The sequence below is a fragment of the Antechinus flavipes genome, chromosome 2, assembly GCF_016432865.1.
Source record: "Antechinus flavipes isolate AdamAnt ecotype Samford, QLD, Australia chromosome 2, AdamAnt_v2, whole genome shotgun sequence".
Classification (NCBI taxonomy): domain Eukaryota; kingdom Metazoa; phylum Chordata; class Mammalia; order Dasyuromorphia; family Dasyuridae; genus Antechinus; species Antechinus flavipes.
The window spans coordinates 493,568,857-493,590,372 of NC_067399.1; the positions used below are offsets into that span (position 1 = coordinate 493,568,857).

Consider the following 21,516-nt stretch of genomic DNA (forward strand, 5'->3'; position numbering starts at 1 on the left):
CTGAGACATGATAAGATTGTTGTAGGACTTGAAAACTCTCAGGAATCACTGGATTCTCTGAGACATAAGATTGTTGTAGGACTTAAAAGCCCTCAGGAATCACTGGATTCTCTGAGACATAAGATTGCTGTAGGCCTTGAAAGCCCTCAGGAATCATTGGATTTTCTGAGAAATGACAAGACTCTTGCAGTACTTCAAAATCTGCTGGAATTGTTGGATTCCCTAACACATAAAAGGACTGTTGCAGGATTTCAAAAACTTGGGGGGATCATTGGATTCCCTGACATGTGAAGCAATGGACGATAGATTGGTTTTGGACCATCTCTTGGCTCCTGAAGAAGGCGTATGTGTGACTGTTGTTTACATACCCTCCTTCTAGGATTTCTGGAAATCTTTTACAACACCCTGTTGATTTATATTGTTTGTTATACACAACTACTTGCGTGTACAATTCATATTTGTTACATCACATCAAGCCTGCACTGACTGTGGGGAGAGTCACCACTAATAGCCTCTGCGTTATTGCTATGTGCTTGTGTAATACCTCCTATGCTGATGGGTTTGTGCATATGTGTTTTTAATAAGACCCTTCAGCCCAGAAACCCACTAGCAACCCCCACTTCCCTTTGGTGCTTTTCATCTCCCTTCCTGAGATATCAAGGAGGGCATGATCATCTCTTTTTTAGTGCTTTCACCTCCCTTCTTAAGAAGTCAGGGAGGATGTGATCACCTCCCCTTGGGGCCTCTGACCTCCCTGAGAAGTCAGGGATGGCATGACCACCTGTGTTCTAAACAAAAGAAAGTGGGAGATATAATGGGGTGAAGCTCAAGTTGATGCACGGAGGTCCCAAGCACATGAGGCTAAATAGTAATTGGACCATACTCTATTAATATATGCTTGGAGAAAGAATGGCCCCTGCCCACTCTTTGTGTTTTGATGTGTTGTATAGGAAATGATGTAGGGACAATTTGGGTGGGTGGAGAGAGAGAGAGGCAGAGAGACTGCTGGCAGGGTTCATGTTGCGGCTACTCACATTCCTATCGCCATCCTCCTTCACATCCACAAAGAATAAAGATTGAGGATTTTCCCTTAAACTGAATTCCTGACTCCGGCTGATTTTAAAATATGCTGTGATCACAGTATTTTATGCAAATAGTTAATTATAATTTCATAACTATCTTAAACACATAAGAATAATGTAATATAGATTTTTGTTGATAAAATTATTTACAATTTTCACATTTGTCGCATCAAATAATAATCACAATTATATTATTGTGATGGGTAACTTGTTTTTTGGCATAAAGTTTCTCCAAACATAGTGAATGTATAAAAATATAATTATTAAGCATTTGTTATGTGCCAAGAACTATGCTATTAGGATAAAAACAGAAACACCAAGGCAGTTCCTCTTCTCTAAAAGAGAGAAGTTCTTAAAAGAGAAGTTCAGCTACAGTAGGCACAAAGGCCTAGATAACCTAAGGGTAGCATGGGAAGATGGCAAAGCCCTGAGGTCTCTGGATTATATAAATTGGGAGGGGAAAAGTGCACACTGATATAGAGAAGATTGTCAAGGACTAAAAAACAACAGAAGTCAGTGGCAGAATAAATAAAAAGCCTGGTGGTATAGGGAAGAAACAAGATAGAGCAACATATGGACACTGAGGTGGACTCCAGTAAACAGCTGCAGAAAATGCACTAAACCAAATCCTCTTGTGGAGATCCAGAAAAAAATCTCAATGGATCATTTACCCAGTTAAGCATGGCATAGGTGGGTAGACAGGTCTTTTGACACTGGGGACTGACTTAAGGCAAGAGCATCCTCAAGCAGAACATTCCAATATCCAGAGAAGAAGAATAGGTCCTAGATTAAATTGTATTCCCTCAGACTTATAGCTGGGAACCATAATGGAAAGACAGGTATTAATTGGCAGTTTTGCTGCCTGCTACCCAGCTCAGACCCAGGGAAGAGTGAAAAGGGACTTGCAAAGTGGCTGACATTCTCACGTAGCGGGGTCTTGGACAGTATGCCAAGAAAAGAGGAAGTTCAGAAACCAGTTGCAGCAGAATGGCTCAGAGCCCAGGCAAAGAGCAGGATCTCACTGCTCAGCCCATAAGACCTTTAAGGAAATAGGATTTCCAAGTATCCCTGATAAAAAAGATCACAGCTGTGGAGAAACTTTGATGTTCAAATCCAAGAATGAAGAGAGAATAAAAAGGTGTACATGAATGAATAATGATAAAAGAATTAAATAAATGTAAACTTCTTACATCCAACTATGAGGAGATGATACATGTGTCCACTCTGAATCCTATCATTATTAGCAGGGTTCAAAGAAGTCTAATATTAGACAAAGTCTTGGATTGATTATGGTACAGACTGATAATCTTAATAAAAAGAATGAAAAGAGAGGAGAAAAGGAATACTTTGAGGGTTGGAAAAGGAAAGAAAGTTGGGGGAAATTATGTCACATAGTTAATATTCACAGGTGTACATTATAAAAACAGAGGGTGTTGGGGGAGAATGGCTGCACTCTAAACCCCACTCTCATTTCAACTGGTCAAATGAAGAAAGAACACACACACACATACACAGAGGCATGCACAAGCACAGATGTTTGGAAACTAATATATTTAACTCAACAGGGAAACTGGAAGGAAAAAGAAGGGAGAGAGGAGACATCAAAGGGAGGGTTGATTAAGCAAAGATTAGTTCTAAGCAAAATTAATTCCAAGGATGTACAAAAGCATTTATTGTTCTTTTTGAGGTGACAAAGAATAGAAATTTGAATGTCTGTAAACTGGGGAATGGATGAACAAGATATGAAATATGAATGTTATCAGGATAATGACCAAACAGGATTTCAGTGGACTAATAAGGAAACATGCTACCTACCTCTTGAAAGAGGTGAAAGACTCAATGAAGAATGAAACAATTATTTTTTTGAACATGACCAAAGTGTAAATTTGTTTTGATTGCCTCTATGTGTTTGTTTTTCCTTTGGGAAAGGGAGAGGGGGAGAAAGCTGATGAAATGTTTTTTTTTTTTTTATATAACTTTTTATTGACAGTACATATGCATGGGTAATTTTTTACATTATCCCTTGCACTCACTTCTGTTCCGATTTTCCCTTCCCTCCCTCCACCCTCTCCCTTAGATGGCAGGCAATCTTATACATGTTAAATATGTTACAGTATATCCTAGATACAATATATGTGTGCAGAACCAAATAGTTCTCTTGTTGCACGGGAAGAATTGGATTCAGAAAGTAAAAATAACTTGGGAAGAAAAACAAAAATGCAAACAGTTTACATTCATTTCCCAGTGTTCTTTCTTTGGGTGTAGCTGCTTCTGTCCATCATTGATCAACTGGAACTGAATTAGATCTTCTCTTTGTCGAAGATATCCATTTCCATATAATACATCCTCATACACTATTGTTGTTGAAGTGTATAAGGATCTCCTGGTCATTTCTGCTCATTTCACTCAGCATCAGTTCATGTAAGTCTTTCCAAGCCTCTCTGTATTCATCCTGCTGATCATTTCTTATAGAATAATAGTATTCCTTAACATTCATATATCACAATTTATCCAACCATTCTACAATTAATGGGCATCCATTCATTTTCCAGTTTCTAGCCACCACAAAAAGGGCTGCCACAAACATTTTGGCACATACAGGTCCCTTTCCCTTCTTTAGTATTTTTTTTTTGGGATATAAGCCCAGCAGTAACACTGCTGGATCAAAGGGTATGCACAGTTTGATAACTTTTTAGACATAATTGCAGATTGCTCTCCAGAATGGTTGGATTTGTTAGCAACTCCACCAACAATGCATCAGTGTCCCAGTTTTCCCACATCCCCTCCAACATTCATCATTATCTTTTCCTGTCATCTTAGCCAATATGACAGGTATGTATTGATATCTCAGAGTTGTTGCATTTCTCTGATCAATAGTGATTTGGAATACTTTCATATGAGTGGAAATAGTTTCAATTTCATCATCTGAAAATTGTCTGTTCATATCCTTTGACCATTTATCAATTGAAGAATGGCTTGATTTCTTATAAATTATAGAGTCAATTCTCTATATATTTTGGAAATGAGGCCTTTATCAGAACCTTTAATTGTAAAAATGTTTTCCCAGTTTGTTGCTTCCTATCTAATCTTGTTTGCATTGGTTTTGTTTGTACAAAGGCTTTTTAATTTGATAATCAAAATTTTCTATTTTGTGATCAATAATGATCTCTAATTCTTCTTTGATCAAACATTGCTTCCTCTTCCACAGGTTTGAGAGGTAAACTATCCTATGTTCCTTTAATTTACTTGTAATCTCATTCTTTATGCCTAAACCATGGGCCCATTTTGATCTATCTTGGTGTATGGTGTTAAGTGTAGGTCCATGCCAAATTTCTGCCATACTAATTTCCAGTTTTCCTAGCAATTTTTGTCAAATAATGAATTCTTATCCCAAAAGTAGGCATCTTTGGGTTTGTCAAACACTAGATTGCCATAGTTATTGACTATTTTGTCCTGTGAACCTAACCTATTCCACTGATCAATTAATCTATTTCTTAGCCAGTACCAAATGGTTTTGGTGACCACTGCTTTATAATATAGTTTTAGATCAGGTACAGCTAGACCATCTTCATTTGATTTTTTTTTCATTAATTCCCTCGAAATTCTTGACCTTTTGTTCTTCTATATGAATTTTGTCGTTATTTTTTCTAGGTCATTAAAATAGTTTCTTGGGAGTCTGATTGGTACAGCACTAAATAAATAGATTAGTTTAGGGAGTATTGTCATCTTTATTATATTTGCTCAGCCTATCCAAGAGCACTTAATATTTTTCCAATTATTTAAATCTGACTTTATTTGTGTGGAAAGTGTTTTTGTAATTTTGCTCATATAATTACTGACTTTCCTTTGGTAGATAGATTTCCAAATATTTTATGCTATTGACAGTTATTCTGAATGGAATTTCTCTTTGTACTTCTTGCTTTGGGATTTTGTTAATGATGTATAAAAATGCTGATGATTTATGTGGATTTATTTTTATCCTATACCTGACTAAAGTTGTGAATTATTTCTAATAGCTTTTTAGTAGAATCTCTGGGGTTCTCTAAGTATACCATCATATCATCAGCAAAGAATGATAATTTGGTTTCCTCATTACCTACTCTAAATTCCTTTAATCTCTTTCTCAACTCTTATTGCCAAGGCTAGCGTTTCTAATACAATATTGAATAATAATAGTGATAGAGGGCAACCTTGTTTCACTCCTGATCTTACTGGGAAAGGTTCTAGTTTATCTCCATTACATATGATGCTTACTGATGGTTTTAAATATATGCTCCTGACTATTTTAAGGAAAAGTCCATTTATTCCTGTCCTCTCAAGTGTTTTTATTAGGAATGGATACTGGATTTTATCAAATGCCTTTTTCTGTATCAATTAAGATGATCATATGGTTTTTGTTAATTTGGTTATTGATAGTCAATTATGCTAATAGTTTTCCTAATATGGAACCAGCCCTACATTCCTAGTATAAATCCTACTTGATCATAGTGTATTATCCTGGGGATGATTTTCTGTAATCTTTTTGCTAATATTTTATTTAGGATTTTAGCATCAATATTCATTAGGGAGATTGGTCTATAATTTTTTCCCCCTGTTTTCAACCTATCTGGTTTAGGTATCAGTATCATGTCTATGTCATAAAAAGAATTTGGTAGGACTCCTTCAGTCCCTTTTTCCAAATAGTTTATATAGCATTGGAGTTAATTGTTCTTTAATGTTTGGTAGAATTCACATGTAAATCCATCTGGCACCAGGGATTTTTTTTTAGGGAGCTATTGCTTGTTCTATTTCTTTTTCTAAGATGGGACTGTTTAACCAATTTACTTCTTCCTCTGTTAATCTGGGCAAGCTATATTTTTGAAGGTATTCTTTCATTTCATTTAAGTTATCGAATTTATTAGCATAAAGCTGGGCAAAGTAATCCTAATTATTGCTCTAATTTCCTCTTCGTTAGTGGCGAGTTCTCCCTTTTCATTTTTAAGACTAACAATTTGATTTTCCTCTTTCCTTTTTTTAATCAGATTTTACTAAGGGTTTGTCTATTTTGTTGGTTTTTTCATAGAACCAACTCTTAGTTTTATTAATTCAATAGTTTTTTTTACTTTCAATTTTATTGATCTCTCCTTTTATTTTTAAAATGTCAAGTTTAGTGTTTGACTGGGGGTTTTTAATTTGTTCCTTTTCTAGCATTTTTAGTTGCAAGCCCAATTCATTGACCTTCTCTTTCTCTATTTTATGCAAGTAGGCCTCTAGAGATATGAAATTTCCCCTTATTACCACTTTGGCTGTATCCCATATATTTTGGTATGATGTCTCATTATTGTTGTTTTCTTGGGTGAAGTTATTAATTATGTCTATGATTTGCTGTTTCACCCAATCATTCTTTAGTGTGAGATTATTTAGTTTCCAATTATTTTTTGGTCTACTGGCTTTTTGTTGAATGTAATTTTCATTGCATCATAGTCTGAAAAGGATGCATTTACTATTTCTGCCTTACTGCATTTGAGTTTGAGGTTTTTATGTCCTAATATATGGTCAATTTTTGTATAGGTTCCATGAACTGCTGAAAGGAAAGTGGACTCCTTTCTGTCTCCATTTCGTTTTCTCCAGAGATCTATCATATCTAACTTTTCTCGATTCTATTTACCTCTTTGACTTCTTTCTTATTTATTTTGTGGTTTGATTTATCTAATTCTGAGAGTGCAAGGTTGAGATCTCCCACTATTATAGTTTTGTTGTCTATTTCTACTTGCAGCTCTCTTAATTTCTTTTTAAAGAATTTAGATGCTACACCACTTGGTGCAGATATGTTTAGTATGGATATTGCTTCATTATCTATGGTGTCTTTTAGCACGATATAGTTTCCTTCCTTATCTCTTTTAATTAGATCAATTTTTGCTTTTGCTTGATCTGAGATAAGAATGGCTACCCCTGATTTTTTGACTCCAACTAAAGCATAGTAGGTTCTGCTCTAAGCTTTTACCTTTACTCTGTATGTATCGCCCTGCTTCAAGTGTGTTTCCTGTAAACAACATATTGTAGGATTCTGACTTTTAATCCAGCCTTCTAACCACTTCCTCTTTATGGGGGAGTTTATCCCATTCATATTTATGGTTAAAATTACCAATTCAGTATTACTTGCCATCTTGTTAATGCCTGCTTATGCTTTTCTCCTTTCTTTCCCCCTTACCTCCCTCCCCAGTATTAAGCTTGTGAGCACCACTTGCTGCTTACAGCCCTCCCTTTTTAGTATCCCTCCCCTCATCTTAGAGTTCCTCTCCCTTTTTTACCCCCTTTCCTCACAATTTCTGTATTCCCTTCCGATTAGCTTACTCCTTCCCTTTTCACTTTTCCCCTCCCACTTTTCAATGAGGTGGGAGGTTTCACCATAAATCGAATATGTCTAATATTTTTCTCTTTAAGCCAATTCTGATGACAGTAAAATACAGACTGTGTTCATCCCCCTCCATTCTTTCTCTCAGCTATAATAGGTTTCCTTTGCCTCTTCGTTAGATGTAGTAACCCCACTTTACCCTTTTCCTGGTATAATTTCCTTTCTACCTCTAGTTTCTAGGATAAAGTATATATGTGTTCTTTATATATCCTTATTGCAGAAATATAGTTCCCAAGATTTCTTTTTAGCTTTTTAGGTTTCTCTTGAGATCTATATTTGTAGATCAAACTTTGTTTAGTTGCAGTTTTTCCACCAGAAATAGATGAAATTCATTTATTTTGTTGAATGTCCATCTTCTTTCCTGGCAAAAAAAATGCTCATTTTGGCTGAGTAAGTTATTTTTGGTGTATACCAAGTTCCTTAACCTTTCAGAATATCATATTCCAGGTCCTTCAATCCTTTAATGTGGACGCTGCTAGATCCTGAGTAATCCTTATGTGGCTCCTTTATATTTGAATTGATTTTTTTCTAGCAGCTTGCAGTATTTTTTCCTTCATCTGATAATTCTAGAATTTGGCCACTATATTTCTTGGGGTTTTGATTTTAGGGTCCCTTTCAGTAGGTGATCGATGAATTCTTTCAATGTCTATTTTACCCTTTGTTTCTATAACATCTGAGCAGTTCAGAGTCCAGGCTCTTTTTTTTTCATCATATTTTTAAGGAAGTCCAATAATTCTCAAATTATCTCTCCTACATCTATTTTTCATGTCTGTTGTTTTCCCAAGAAGTATTTTCCCATTTTTTCCCATTGTTTCATTTTTTTTTTTTTTTTGGTTTTGCTTGACTGATTCTTGTTGTCTCCTTGAGTCATTCATTTCCATTTGCTCGATTCTGATTTTGAATGAGTTATTTTCTTCACTCACTTTTTTAATATCTTTTTCTAATTGTCCAAATGAGTTTTTAAATGAGTTGTTTTGTTCTATGGAATCTTTGTCCATTTCGCCAATTTTATTTTTTAGAGAGCTATTTTCTTTTTGCTAATTCCATTTTTCAAGGATTTGATTTCTTTATCCACTTCATCTTTAAATGAGTGGGATGACTTATCTAGACTCTCTTGCCAAGCTTCCCTTTCCTTTTCCCATTTTTCTTCTAGCTCTCTTGTGAGAGCCTTTTTAATTTCTTCTATGAGAGTCTTGTGTGTTGAGGACCAGATCATATCACCCTTTGGGGATTCATGTGGAGACAGTCTGTTTTTCATCTCCTCAAGGCTTAAAGTCTGCTCTCTATCCATATAGAAGCTATCAATAGTTAGAGTCCATTTTAATTTTTTACTCATTTTGTCAAAGAAGAATCAAAGAAAACAAACTAACAAAAATAATGCAGTCTGCTTCTTTTTGGGGGGTGGGGAGAGAGGCTGGATGGCGTTACCAAGCTTCCTCTACAGACTGCAGGGGCAGCAGTGAGGCACTAGCAGGACAGCAATGGCTGTGCTGCATCTGCGCTCTGAGATTCTGAGAGCATGCTGAGTCACTTCAGGTAGGTGTGTCCAAGTCCCAAAAGACTCTACCTTTTTGGGTTGTAGCCTTTACCCCCTGTGTTTTTAGTTTCTCTGCTTGTCTACTGGCTTGCTGCCAAGGCAAAGTAAGCAACACTGTGGTAAAGCTCTCCCCAGCTGAGATCACACCCCAACCCCCTCCAGTGTGCTCAGGTATGAGCTGCCCGCCTTACTCTCACTGTCTGCTGTGCTGTTGGTGCCTGCCTTCAGTTTGTGCCTGATCTAACTGTCCCCACCAGCAAGCAAAACCAGACCTTTTCTGACGAATTCTGAGGATATTTTCTCTTGGTAATTATTTGTGGTTTTTTTCAGTCAAGCACTAATTCCAAGGCTTGTCATGAAATAAATTATTCTGAGAGAAAAGACGGAGCTTAAATAGATGTGTGTGTCCTCTCCGCCATCTTGGCTGGAAGTCCCTGAAATGTTTTTTAAGAAAAATGCAATAGGGTAGAGTTGAATTTACTTCACTAATGGATCAAGATGTGGAATCAAGGAAAGCATAGCCAGTGCAGGGTGATGGCCTAGGCCCTGAAGATCAGAGGCATTGGAGGTCACAGTGAAAGAGCAGAGTTTGTGATTGCAAAGAGGGAAAGGTGTAATGACAACAGATTGTGGTCAGATAAGGGAATTTTAGAGTTCATAAACATGAACACATAGTAATTTTTTTTGCTCCTTTTTTTTAAATTATAGCTTTTTATTCACAAGATATATGCATGGGTGATTTTTCAGCAGTGACCCTTGCAAAACTTCTGTTCCAATTTTTCCCCTCCTTTCCCCTACTCCCTCCCCTAGATGGCAGGTAGAACAATACATGTTAAATATGTTAAAGTATATGTTAAGTACAATATATGTAGTATTTTTTTTCTAACAAAGGAAATTTTTTATACTTAGCAACTCTGTACACAAATTTAAATGATAATAAGCAATCTCTTATATTAGACATTGTGGATGGAGGTTAGGGATTTTCTTCTACTAAAAACATCTAATTTTATCCAGAAAAAAAAAAAACTGTTTTTACCAAAATATTCTGCATATACATTTTTAAGATATCATCTAACTTTATTAGGTTTCATGCAAGTCAAAGGTAGTCAAAGCAAACACTAGGGTTTTCCTTTCTATCTAAACCAGTGACAAATAAAATGTATCATAAATTCAGTATTTCAGTTTCTTTTTTTTTTTCTTTTTATCTCATTTTGGTATGCATTTCAGCCACTCCCATCAAGTTTTCTCTTCAAGTTATGCATTTCATTCTCTTTTTAAAAATTTGAGACAATAAAAATTTAAGACAATTAAATTTAATTGTTAAAAATTCAAACAATTATTTTTACCATTCTTATTCTTTCTTTCTTTTCTTTTTAAGTTATAGATTTTTTGGGAAACAATTTATATTGTCCTTAACAAAACAAGTTAACACTATTATGATACTTTTAACTTCCACTGATGTATATTAACTCTCAGTTTATATACTTAAATGCAGGTCTCAATTCAACACGTTGACATATCTCACTTTTGTTGCTTTCAATTTGAACTATGGTTTTTTTTTCAATGTATGGGGATTTTTTGTTTTTCTTTTTTGGTGAGGCAATTGGAGTTAAGTGACTTATCCAGGTTCACACAGCTAGTGAGTGTTGTGTCTGAGGCCAGATTTGAACTCAGGTCCTTCTGACTCCAGTGCCTGTGCTCTATCCATTGTGCCATCTAGATGCCCCTTGAACTATATTTTTAATTGAAACAAATATATTTATCCTAAAAACATCCAATAATTTTGGCCATTTCTTCACTCCCTCCAGGCCCACAGAGTCTTGAACTCACTCCACAATTCTCAAAACTCTAGTGTATTCTGAGATCTTGAATGACAAAAATGACAGCTGAAGTGTACCCAAAGCTGAGTGGAGTCCAATACATAGATTGTGGGAGATCTCTCAAAAGAATGTGTCCTCAAACTCCACCTTAATTATGACTTGAGATTTTGCAATAATAAGTTGAGCTACAGATAAAAGCTGCAGGTCTTCAATTATATTAGGTAAATGTTGGAATCCTTACTAACTGCTAAGTAATTAGAGTTGATCTAATCTTACAAGAAGATGTTTTGGGCAGAACCTGAAACAAGGTACTAAGTAGAACTACCCATAATCCCTCTCTCTGGAAGGAGCATAAATAGGCCAATGGGCCAGTCAGAGAGTTTGGGAGAGTGAAGACGCTACAAGTCGAGATTTCAGCGGAATGACATGAAGAGTTGGAGCTGGCTGGAGGCTGAAGAAAGCAGAGGCAGAGGCTGAAGGACCAGACCTTTGGATTTGGTGACATTCGGAGAGAGCTCTTGGAACCAAGCAGAGAGATAGGCCTCTAAGCTAACCGGGCTATATTGGGATAATAAAAGATCTGAACTTTTATCACCTGGCTGCGTTTTGAGAAGAAAAAGATTACAACATTTTGGCGCCCTGAACGTGGGACAAACAGACCCCTCAGTGGATTTCAGTGGAAAAGCTCCGATCCGGATTCAAGTGGAAAAGCTCCGATCCTGATTCAAGTGGAAAAGCCTCTGATCCTGATCCAGTGGAAAAGACTTCAACCCAGAAATTAGGGTGAGTGCAACAAAGAAATTTTGTTAGAAGAGTTAAAGTAGATTTTCAGCTAAGATGGGACAGATATTTAGAAAACAGCCTGTTTCTGTTCAAGGAAAATGTTTAGAGAGCATTGTCAAAGTTATGGAAAGCCAAGGTTTAATTATAAGTTTACAGCAAATCACTGAACTTTTACAAACTGTAAAGGATATATGTCCTTGTTTCTCTCTTGATAAGGAATTAGATTTAAATGAATGGAAATTGGTTGGAGAGGATCTTTGTCAATTCTATGATAAAAATGGGCCTAACTCAATAATTAATACATATAATGTAATACAATTGGCTATAAGAAGTTATTTAAGTGATAGAATGATGAAAAGGAAACTACAGGAGGAAGAAATGCCAACTTTACTAGGTGAAAAGGAGGATGAATCAGATGAGAATGGAGTTAATTACAATTCTGAGCATGATACTTCACAGCAGGAGGAATTAGGTGATTCCACATCTCATGACCCTCCCTCCGCAATTAACCCTTCATGGGTGGAACAAGGGGGAGGGAGAGAGACAGAAACACAGTCAGCCTCTCCTGTAAAGCAGAATTTAACAAGATTAGAAAAAGCATTAATTAAGGCAAAAAATGAAGGAGAAGATATATCTGATTTTATAAATGCATATCCTGTGATTGAAGAGCTCAACTCCTCAGGTCAAAAAGAGAGAAAATACACTCCTTTTAATTTGGAAAAAATTAAAGATTTGAAAAAGGGTTGCACTCTTTATGGGGCTACATCATCTTATGTGAAGATGTTACTGGATAATTTATCTTATGAAATCCTAACCCCGAATGACTGGAAATCCATAACGAAAACTTGTCTAGAACCGGGACAAAATTTATTGTGGCTTTCAGAGTTTCATGAATTATGTAGTATTCAAGCCCAACACAATAGGCAAACAGGAGCTATTGTACAAGTTGCTTTTGACCAACTAGCTGGTGAAGGTCAGTATGTAGAGAGTTCAGAACAGATTTATTATCCCATAACAGTGTATGAGCAAATTTCTAAGGCTGCAATAAAAGCTTGGAATTCTCTCCCTGGACAGAAAGATGGAAATAATGTTTTCACAAAAATAGAGCAAGGTCCCGAACCTTTTGCAGATTTTGTGGGACGTTTACAAACAGCTGTAATAAGAACCATTGGAGACAATGCAGCAACAGAAATAATGACTAGACATTTGGCTAAGGAAAATGCCAATGAGATTTGCAAGAGAATTATATGGGGGCTAGACAAAAATGCTCCTTTAGAAGAAATCATAAGACGCTGTGCCACAGTGGGCACAAATGCTTATTATGCCCAGACTATGATGAACATGGAAAGACAAGGTCCTTCTTGGCAGAGGAATTCTAGAGAAACTCGTCGATGTTTTCAGTGCGGAAAAGTTGGACATTTGAGAGCTCATTGTAGATATGGAGATAGAGTGAGAAGACAGGGTGAGAGAAAACCTAAAACCCCATGTCCAAAATGTAACCGAGGCTTTCACTGGGCCTCTAAATGTATATTGACCCAGAAGAAGGAGAGGCAAGGCCCAGCTCCAAAGTATCAATCAAAGGACAGGTGGGGCATGATAGCAGCTGAGGTTACACCCAGAGAGACTTTAGAAATTCAGAACTCTGATGTCATCAACCAACAGAAAAGCAATCAGGATTACAGTTGGGAAGAATACAGGCCTTTTAAGACAACAAGACAATATCCAATGCAAACGACTCCAATGTAATTACCAGATGATGAGGAGAAATCCCAAATTTGGTAAATAGAAGGGAATTAGGTTAATTGCTTGGGGAAGAGGATCTGCTTATATTTCCACAGGTGGAAAAGGCTAACAATGAGACTGTCAAAAGAACTTTAAAATCTTCAGCTTTCAGTTCCTGAAAAACCAGCAAGAATCATTGGGTTCCCTGAGATGGACTTTTGCAGTACTTCAGGGCTTACAGGAGCTATTGGATTCCTGGCACATGAACTAATGGACAATGGAATCCTATTCGACTGTTTCTAGGACTTATGGACATGTGTAAATTTTTAGGTTGATTCATGTTGTTACATTACTACTAGCCTGTGTTATATTGCTATGTACTTATGTAAATTATGTATAATGCCTCCCATATTGATGGATTTATGTATACCATGTATATCTGTTACAAAGTTCTGGCCCATATTGATGGATTTATGTGTACCCCCTCAGAAACCCCCTATGTTTTAAAACAAAAGAAAGGGGGAGATGTTGGAATCCTTACTAACTGCTAAGTAATTAGAGTTGATCTAATCTTACAAGAAGATGTTTTGGGCAGAACCTGAAACAAGGTACTAAGTAGAACTACCCATAATCCCTCTCTCTGGAAGGAGCATAAATAGGCCAATGGGCCAGTCAGAGAGTTTGGGAGAGTGAAGACGCTACAAGTCGAGATTTCAGCGGAATGACATGAAGAGTTGGAGCTGGCTGGAGGCTAAAGAAAGCAGAGGCAGAGGCTGAAGGACCAGACCTTTGGATTTGGTGACATTCGGAGAGAGCTCTTGGAACCAAGCAGAGAGATAGGCCTCTAAGCTAACCGGGCTATATTGGGATAATAAAAGATCTGAACTTTTATCACCTGGCTGCGTTTTGAGAAGAAAAAGATTACAACAGGTAAACTTATATTTTTCTCTTATTTCCCCCCTTTCATTAGCACTAAGTACCTAATATGATAAGAATGTACTGTTGACTAGCATTCTTTGTTTCTGGGACACATTTTTAGTCTCTGAGCAAATTAAGAGCACAAGCCTGGATTCCCCAGCCAGCGGGAGAAAAGGTCAGAAGGGGGTGGAGGCTTCCTAATTAGGGTCTATATAATCCTGTTTTTGTGGCTTGTGCTTTATTTGCTCTTCTCTACTGAGGACATTTTGTTTGTTGGAGTTGTCCTTTCTCCAAAGCTTTATTAAATCCTTTTTTTGTCTTTTACTTTGAGAGTTTTGATTTTAATTTGAGTAAGAGTCCCTGTCCCATATACCTGTGATGCTACATCACCCAAACTGACCTGCTCACTGCTTCCCATACACCACATTTCATCTCCTACCCCCATGCCTTCCCTTTCACCTGTTTTTTTCAAATCTCTATCTTCAAACCTTAGCTTAAGTATCACTCTTCCTACAGAGTCAGCTGGAATGCTAAGCCAGGAGTCAGGAAGACCTCAGTTCAAATCCAGCTTGAGATACTTAGTGACTATGTGACCCTGAAGTTTACTTAGCCTTTGTCTATCCCAACCCTAAAATGGGAACCATAATGACCCCTACTTTGCAGTAAAAAGCATTTACCATGGTGTCCAGCATATATAGAAAGTATATAAAGGCTTATTGCCTTCCTTCTCCCTAAGGAAACCTTTCCTAATGTCTCTAATTGTTGGTATTTTATACACATATATCACTTCCCATTACATTGTATTTATATGTATAATGTTTCTTGTTCCCAGAATGTCAATTATTTGAGGTCAGAAATTTTTCATTTTTGCGTCTCATTTTGATCCCCAGAATATAGTTAGCACTTGTTGAACTGAATTATCCCTCAACTCTAGATTTTACTTTATCTGTACTATAACAGAATCATAAAATTAATGTCAGAAGCCCAAAAGTTAAGATTTGAATGGCCATGCTTCTCTACCATTTAACTACTTTGTGAATGTAGCAAAGTCATTTCACTATCTCCTGACTTCAATTTCCTCATGTACAAAATGAAGATGGTTATAATCCCTGATCTGCCAACATCACATGTCAGAGGTCTAAGACAACATGTTAAATATGAAAAGATTTTTCAAAAGTTTTTTTTTTGTAAAGAGTTATAAAAAGAGGTTCCGAAGATGTGAATACAAAGAATGCTCCTTAAAAGATATGTGTGTGTATGACAATAGGCCTTTAGTGTTTTACAGCCTTGCTTTCGATTGGAGACAAGAAAATGATCATGTCTAGTTTGTATACTAAATAACTGAAGCATGGTATCAGGAACATTGGAGTCATTTAAATAAATACTGATATAATTTAACTGAATCGTATTAAATTGAATTGATACCTGCATGCAGTGGAAAAAGTACTAGACTTGAAATGAGGAATTAAGAGGAGCTGGTCAGATACTGGCTCAGCCATTTCCTATCTCGTGTGATGCTGTTGTTTTTGTCATTTTTCAGACATGTGCCACTCTTTGTGACCCCTTTTGGTGTTTTCTTGGCAAAGATACTGGAATGGTTTGTCATTTCTGTTTCTAGCTCATTTTACAGATGAATAAACTAAGGCAAAGAGGATGAAGTGACTTGCTCAAGATCATAATATCTAGTAAGTATCTGAGGCCAGATTTTAATTTAGGAAAATGAGTCTTCCTGACTCCAGGACCTGGGGCTCCATCCATTTTGCCATTTAGCTGCCCCCCTCTAATCTATGTGGCTTCTCTAGGCCTCAGTATCCTCCTCAGGTAAATGAAAATACTGGGCTGGATCTAGTGTCTAAGGTCCCTTCCATAGCTAAATCCTAAGACTCCATGAATTACTGAAAAATCAGTATTAGCAGAAATCAAACTAAAACTGATGGAGGGCCCTGTGATCACCTTATCCCTTGTCTGAGCATCCCTCTAACTGTAATCTGGGAGATTCTGCATCAGGATGGTGGCAAGGTAAGCAATTTTTGGACATAGCCAGACTTCAAGATAAAGTTTTATATGATGCAAAGCGATATATCTAGGTGAAAGGGTTTCAAGCTGAAAAAGATCTAGAATGTCATTTAGCTCATCCTTCATTTTACAGAAAGGAAACTCAGCTCAGGTAACCTGTCCAAATTCATTCAGTTTGTAAATACTAGAGATGGTATTCGAAGCCAGGTCCTCTGATTCTAAGGCTGTTTTTCAAACACTGAAAACCTAAACTGAGATGTGGATATCTTGAATCCCTAAAATATTTGAATAATGATGCGCTGTTTATATATGTGTGTTATATAAAATATGAATGTATTACATAATAACATATCAGATATATGATGGGGGACAGTGAGGGGGAGACGAGCTGTGGGGGAAGCAATGGCGGTATCTGTTGGAGGATTATTATTTATAATTACAATAGTAAGAACCCTACAGCTACACACTGCGGCGGCGGCGGCGGCGGCGGTTGCCTGGCAACCCTGGCTGGGGGAGGGGATAGAGAGGGAAGAAACGCAAAAGGGAGGAGCGGGGAGGAGGGGGAAAGAAGAGGAGGGGTGGCATCCTCCCTCCTCCCGAAGAGGCAGCCATAGGACCGCGGGAGGCTGGGCCCCTTTACCTTGCCAGCTTGGGTGGCGGCCGCCAGGCACGTGTGAGTCCCATCGTAGCGACCCACGGCCACCATGCGAGGGCTGATTTTATGGCGCAGCTTCAGAGTGAACACTGGCAGCAGCATGATAACACCGGCGGCTTCTCCTCCGGTCCCAGAGGGGCTCGTCCGCGGGATGGGACAGTAAGCCGGCACAGATTCTGGGAGTCTCCGCCACCGGCAGGAAGCTGCGCGGGCCCGACGCGGCTATTCCTCAGGCAGCCTCAGGCCCGACCCAACCACGCCTCTCCCTTTGGGATTAGCCCCGCCCCACCTCCTTTTCAGCCCCGCCCCCGCTTTTGGCCTACCACACTTATACCTCCGCTTTGCCCCGCCCTCTCCTTTCTATTCATCCTCTACTTCGACGTCACATAAGCCACACCTCCTTCTGTTTAGTTTAAATTTAAACCCTGCCCTTTTGTCCTTCCCCATTCTTCATTAGCCACACCCCTCGTTTCTGCTCGGCCTCGGTTTCTTCTTAGTCCCACCCTCTCGTTGTGATCTGCTCCACCCCTTCCTCTGCCTCGGTCCCGCCCCCTTCTCTGCATCTTTTTGGGCTGCTACTTAGCCTAAAGATTATGCCAACCTTTCACGCATCTTCTCTTCCTCCCGAAACAGAATCTCGCTTCTGTCTTCCTGCCTGGGTCTCCGCATCTCCCTTCTAGGTCCCAGGCAGCCGAACTCGGTCCGCAAACTGTCTCCCTTTCGAGGGGCCGAGAGGGGGAAGGGATCACCCGCTCACACCACAGAGCTTCCACCTCAGGTTCTATCCCCACACCTGCACATCGCTCACTCCAGAATCGCCTTCGAATCATAGAACCTGTGCGGGAAATAACCCCAAAAGCCATCAGATACAACCCATGACCGGGCTGCCTCCCGAGGCGCTCATTCTACTCCCGGACAATTCGGACTGTTAGGAAGTGTTTCCTCACAAGTCTCTAAGAAAAAGGTTCTTGTGTAGAGCAGCCTTCTGCTGCTCTTTAGAATCAATTTTTTTTAATAAATAAAAATAATATAGGATTACAAAAGGAACCGTTATTTTGAGACAATTATCCAAATATTTAATTTTAAGTGCATAAATTAAGAATCCAAGAGCCTGCCTAAGATCTGCTCTTTTCAACTTCTACCTGCTGCCCAGGGAGACCGACCTCCCTGTCGGACACAGTTCCTCTCAAATGTTTGAGGACAGATAGCAAGTATCCGTGGGCTTTAATGTACTTCTGCATTCTTTCAGATGATTCTCACATGGCATGATCTTCAGATCCTTTACTGTGTCCTGACCATTATAGGAGTCTCTACAGTTTATTCAGAACTGAACCAAAAAAAAAGCACAGCTGTAGTTTGTTGGGGTTGTTTTTTTCTTCATCTGGGACAAAAACAGTTGGGAATAGTAATTAAGACAACATTAGAGTGCATTCTAAACATGTATATACTTGCATTGAAAAGAGCAGTAAGTCTACCTAATCTCCACAGCTGTTTTACATTAACTGCTATACCAGGCCTCCTTCATTTTATCTTTGTGAAGTTTATATCTTTAATCTAACTTCAAAAAGTGAGACTTTAACAATAATATGAGCTCTGTTCCCATTACATTTAATCTTATTTGTGTAGCAAGTAGACTTTCTGGCTCATCTCCTACTTAGACCAACTACATCTCATCCTATGGAGCATCTAGGTTTGAGAGTATCATCTCTAATGTTTAGTATTGATTTTATTTCATTGTGTTTTTGTTTTATTTTGTTTTGTTTTAGCAAAAAAAAAAGTGGTTTCCTTGATTGTGTCTTTTAATTAGATCTATTTTTGCTTTTGCTTTGTTTGAGAGTAGCAATTGCTTACCCCTCCTAACTTAAGTTAAATAAAAGGAGCTTTCCTTGAAATGATAAGTAGTATATATCTAAAACCATTAGGAAGCATCTTTAAGGGGATAAGATAAATGATGAAAAATGTTCATTATCAATATATTGATGTTAATCAATATATTAATATGCCTATCATTATTTTATTGAGCTAGAAAAATGAATAAATTAATCTGGAAGAACAAAAAGTCGAGGATTCATGGGAGAAAAAAAAAAAACCATAAAGGAAGGTAGTCTGACCATACCAGATCTCAAAACTGTACTATAAAAACAGTAATCAAGAAAACAATCTTGTACTGGCTAAGAAATAGAGTAGTGGATAAATGGAATAGATTAGGTGCACAAGGCACAATGGCAAATGACCATAGTAATCTAGTGTTCTATAAATCCAAAGACCCAAACTTTTGGGTCAAGAATATACTTGTATAGTATCAAGAAACTGTATGGCAGAAACTAAATATAAACCAACATCTTTTACCATATGCCAAGATAAGGTTAAAATAGGTACATGATTTAGTCATAAAGGATGATTTTTATAAGCAAATTAGGAGATCATGAAATGTATGGATCAGATCCATGGATAAAGGAAGAATTTTGGACCAAACAAAATTCAGAGAGCATTATGAGGTATGAAATAGATAAGTTTGATTATATTAAATAAAAATAATTTTCACAAACAAAATCAATATGACCAAAATTAAAAGAAAAAAAAAGAAAGCCGAGAAAAAAATTTTATACTGAGTGTCTCTGATAAAGACATCAAGTATATAGAGAATAGAGTCAGATTTATAAGAATTCCACAACTGATAAATGATCAAAGAATATGAATGGGTGAAGAAACCAAGTTATCTATAATTATATGAAAATATGTTCTAAATTACATTTGATTAGGGAAATGCAAATTAAAACAACTCTGAAATAGCACCTCTATACCTCTCAAATTGGCTAGTATGACAGAAAAGGAAAATGATAAATGTTAGAGGAGTTTGGAACTGTGCCTAAAGAACTATAAACTGTGCATCCAACCATCCATCCATACAAATAGCAATCCCACTAGTAGATCTGTATTCCAAAAAGACTAAGTAAAAGGGAATAAGACCTATTTGTTCAAAAAATATTTATAGTAGCTCTTTTTGTGATGGAATTAGAAATTAAGAAATGGCTCAACAAGCCATGGATTGTGATTGTAATGGGATATTATTGTGTAATAAGAAATGATGACCAATGTGATTTCAGAAAAACCTAGAAAGACTTATATGAACTGATACAAAGTAAAATAAGTAGAACCAGGATAGCAAATTGTATGATGATTAACTGAGAATGATTTAACTATTCTCAGCAATACTATGATCCAAGACAAATTTCAAAGGACTCATGATAAAAGATGCTATCCACCTCCAGAGAAGGTAAAAGAGCCTGAATGCAGATCAAAGCAAACTTTTTCATTTTATTTTTTGTGAGATTGTTTTCCCTTAGTCTTTGTTCTCTTTCACAACATGACGAATATAGAAATATGTTTTGCATGATTGCACATGCATAACTTATATTAAATTGATTACTGTCTGGGGGGTGGGGGACAGCAGAGAGTATGGAGGGAAAAAATTTGGAACTCAGAAATTTTTTAAATGTTAATTATTTCACATATAATTGAAAAAAATAAAATATTTTTAAAAAGATAACTCTTTGGGATTTAATCATACAATCAGCTATGAATCAATCTAATTTTACTATTTTCTACCCTATATGTCTTCATCTTTATAAAATATATCACGAGATACTTTTGCAAATGTTTTGCTAAAATCTAGGTAAACGATCTCAATATTTTTCTGATCTACTAGTCTTGTAATCCTGTCAAGAAAGGAAATAAAGTTAGTCTGATATGACAATCAAACTTCATAATTTATTAGACTATCATAGATGAGTAAAATGAGAAGTCATTGAGATAATCTCTAGCAGGGCCAGGACTGGAATGAAGATGTCCTCACTCCCAATCTAAGGTTCTTTCCATTTATCAGGCTGCTTCCTTCCTAGTCATTGTTCTAGATCATTAGACAAGATGACTAAATAAACTCATTTTCAAATATTCACAGATAACAACTGATTTATGCTTTACCTCCTCCAGGGATATTTGTATTTTAATAGAGGACTCCTAGAGAATTATTTCAAGCTGGAAAGAACCTTACAAATCGTCTATTATAACCCTTTCTCTTTATAGTTAAGGAAGCTAAGGATCAGAAAAATTGAGACTTTCTCTGTGTCATACAATAAATGAGGGCTAGGGTTTGAATCCTGACCTTCTGACTCCTAGCCCAAAACATTTTCCATTATATCCTTGATTTAACTCAAGCAAATCAATTTCCTGATGGCAATTTCTGTCACAGTGTCAAGGAGGCAACATATATGGATGCCAAATCTTCTTTCCACCTTCCTATGTATAGCTTCCTTGAGATACAACCTTTACTGCTTAGAGAGAATGCTAGTACAGCTATTCTCAACAGAGTAGTTTTTCTACTTTTCTAAACCTTACTAACACCCCAGAGTATGATGATGATTTCTCCCTTTAGGGATCTAGGGGTGCCATTCTGAGGGACCAGGGTTTTTCTTTTTCTTTTTTTATTAAAACTTTTTAAATTTTCAGAACATATGCATGGATAATTTTTCAACATTAACTCTTGCAAAACCTTGTGTTTCAATTTTCCCCCCTTCTCACCCCCCCTT

The 21,516-nt window shown here is 37.2% G+C and overlaps 1 protein-coding gene across 1 annotated transcript in view; it reads right to left on the reverse strand.

The window, feature by feature from the left end:
• The window catches only part of BBS2 (Bardet-Biedl syndrome 2), a 60,331-nt gene extending 42,764 nt beyond the window's left edge, over nt 1-17,567 (reverse strand). The window contains exon 1 of the mRNA XM_051979878.1: nt 16,913-17,567. Coding sequence (XP_051835838.1) covers nt 16,913-17,029 — 117 coding nt within the window. The 5' untranslated portion in view covers nt 17,030-17,567. The remainder of the gene's footprint in view (nt 1-16,912) is intronic.
• Nucleotides 17,568-21,516: the final 3,949 nt, after the last annotated feature.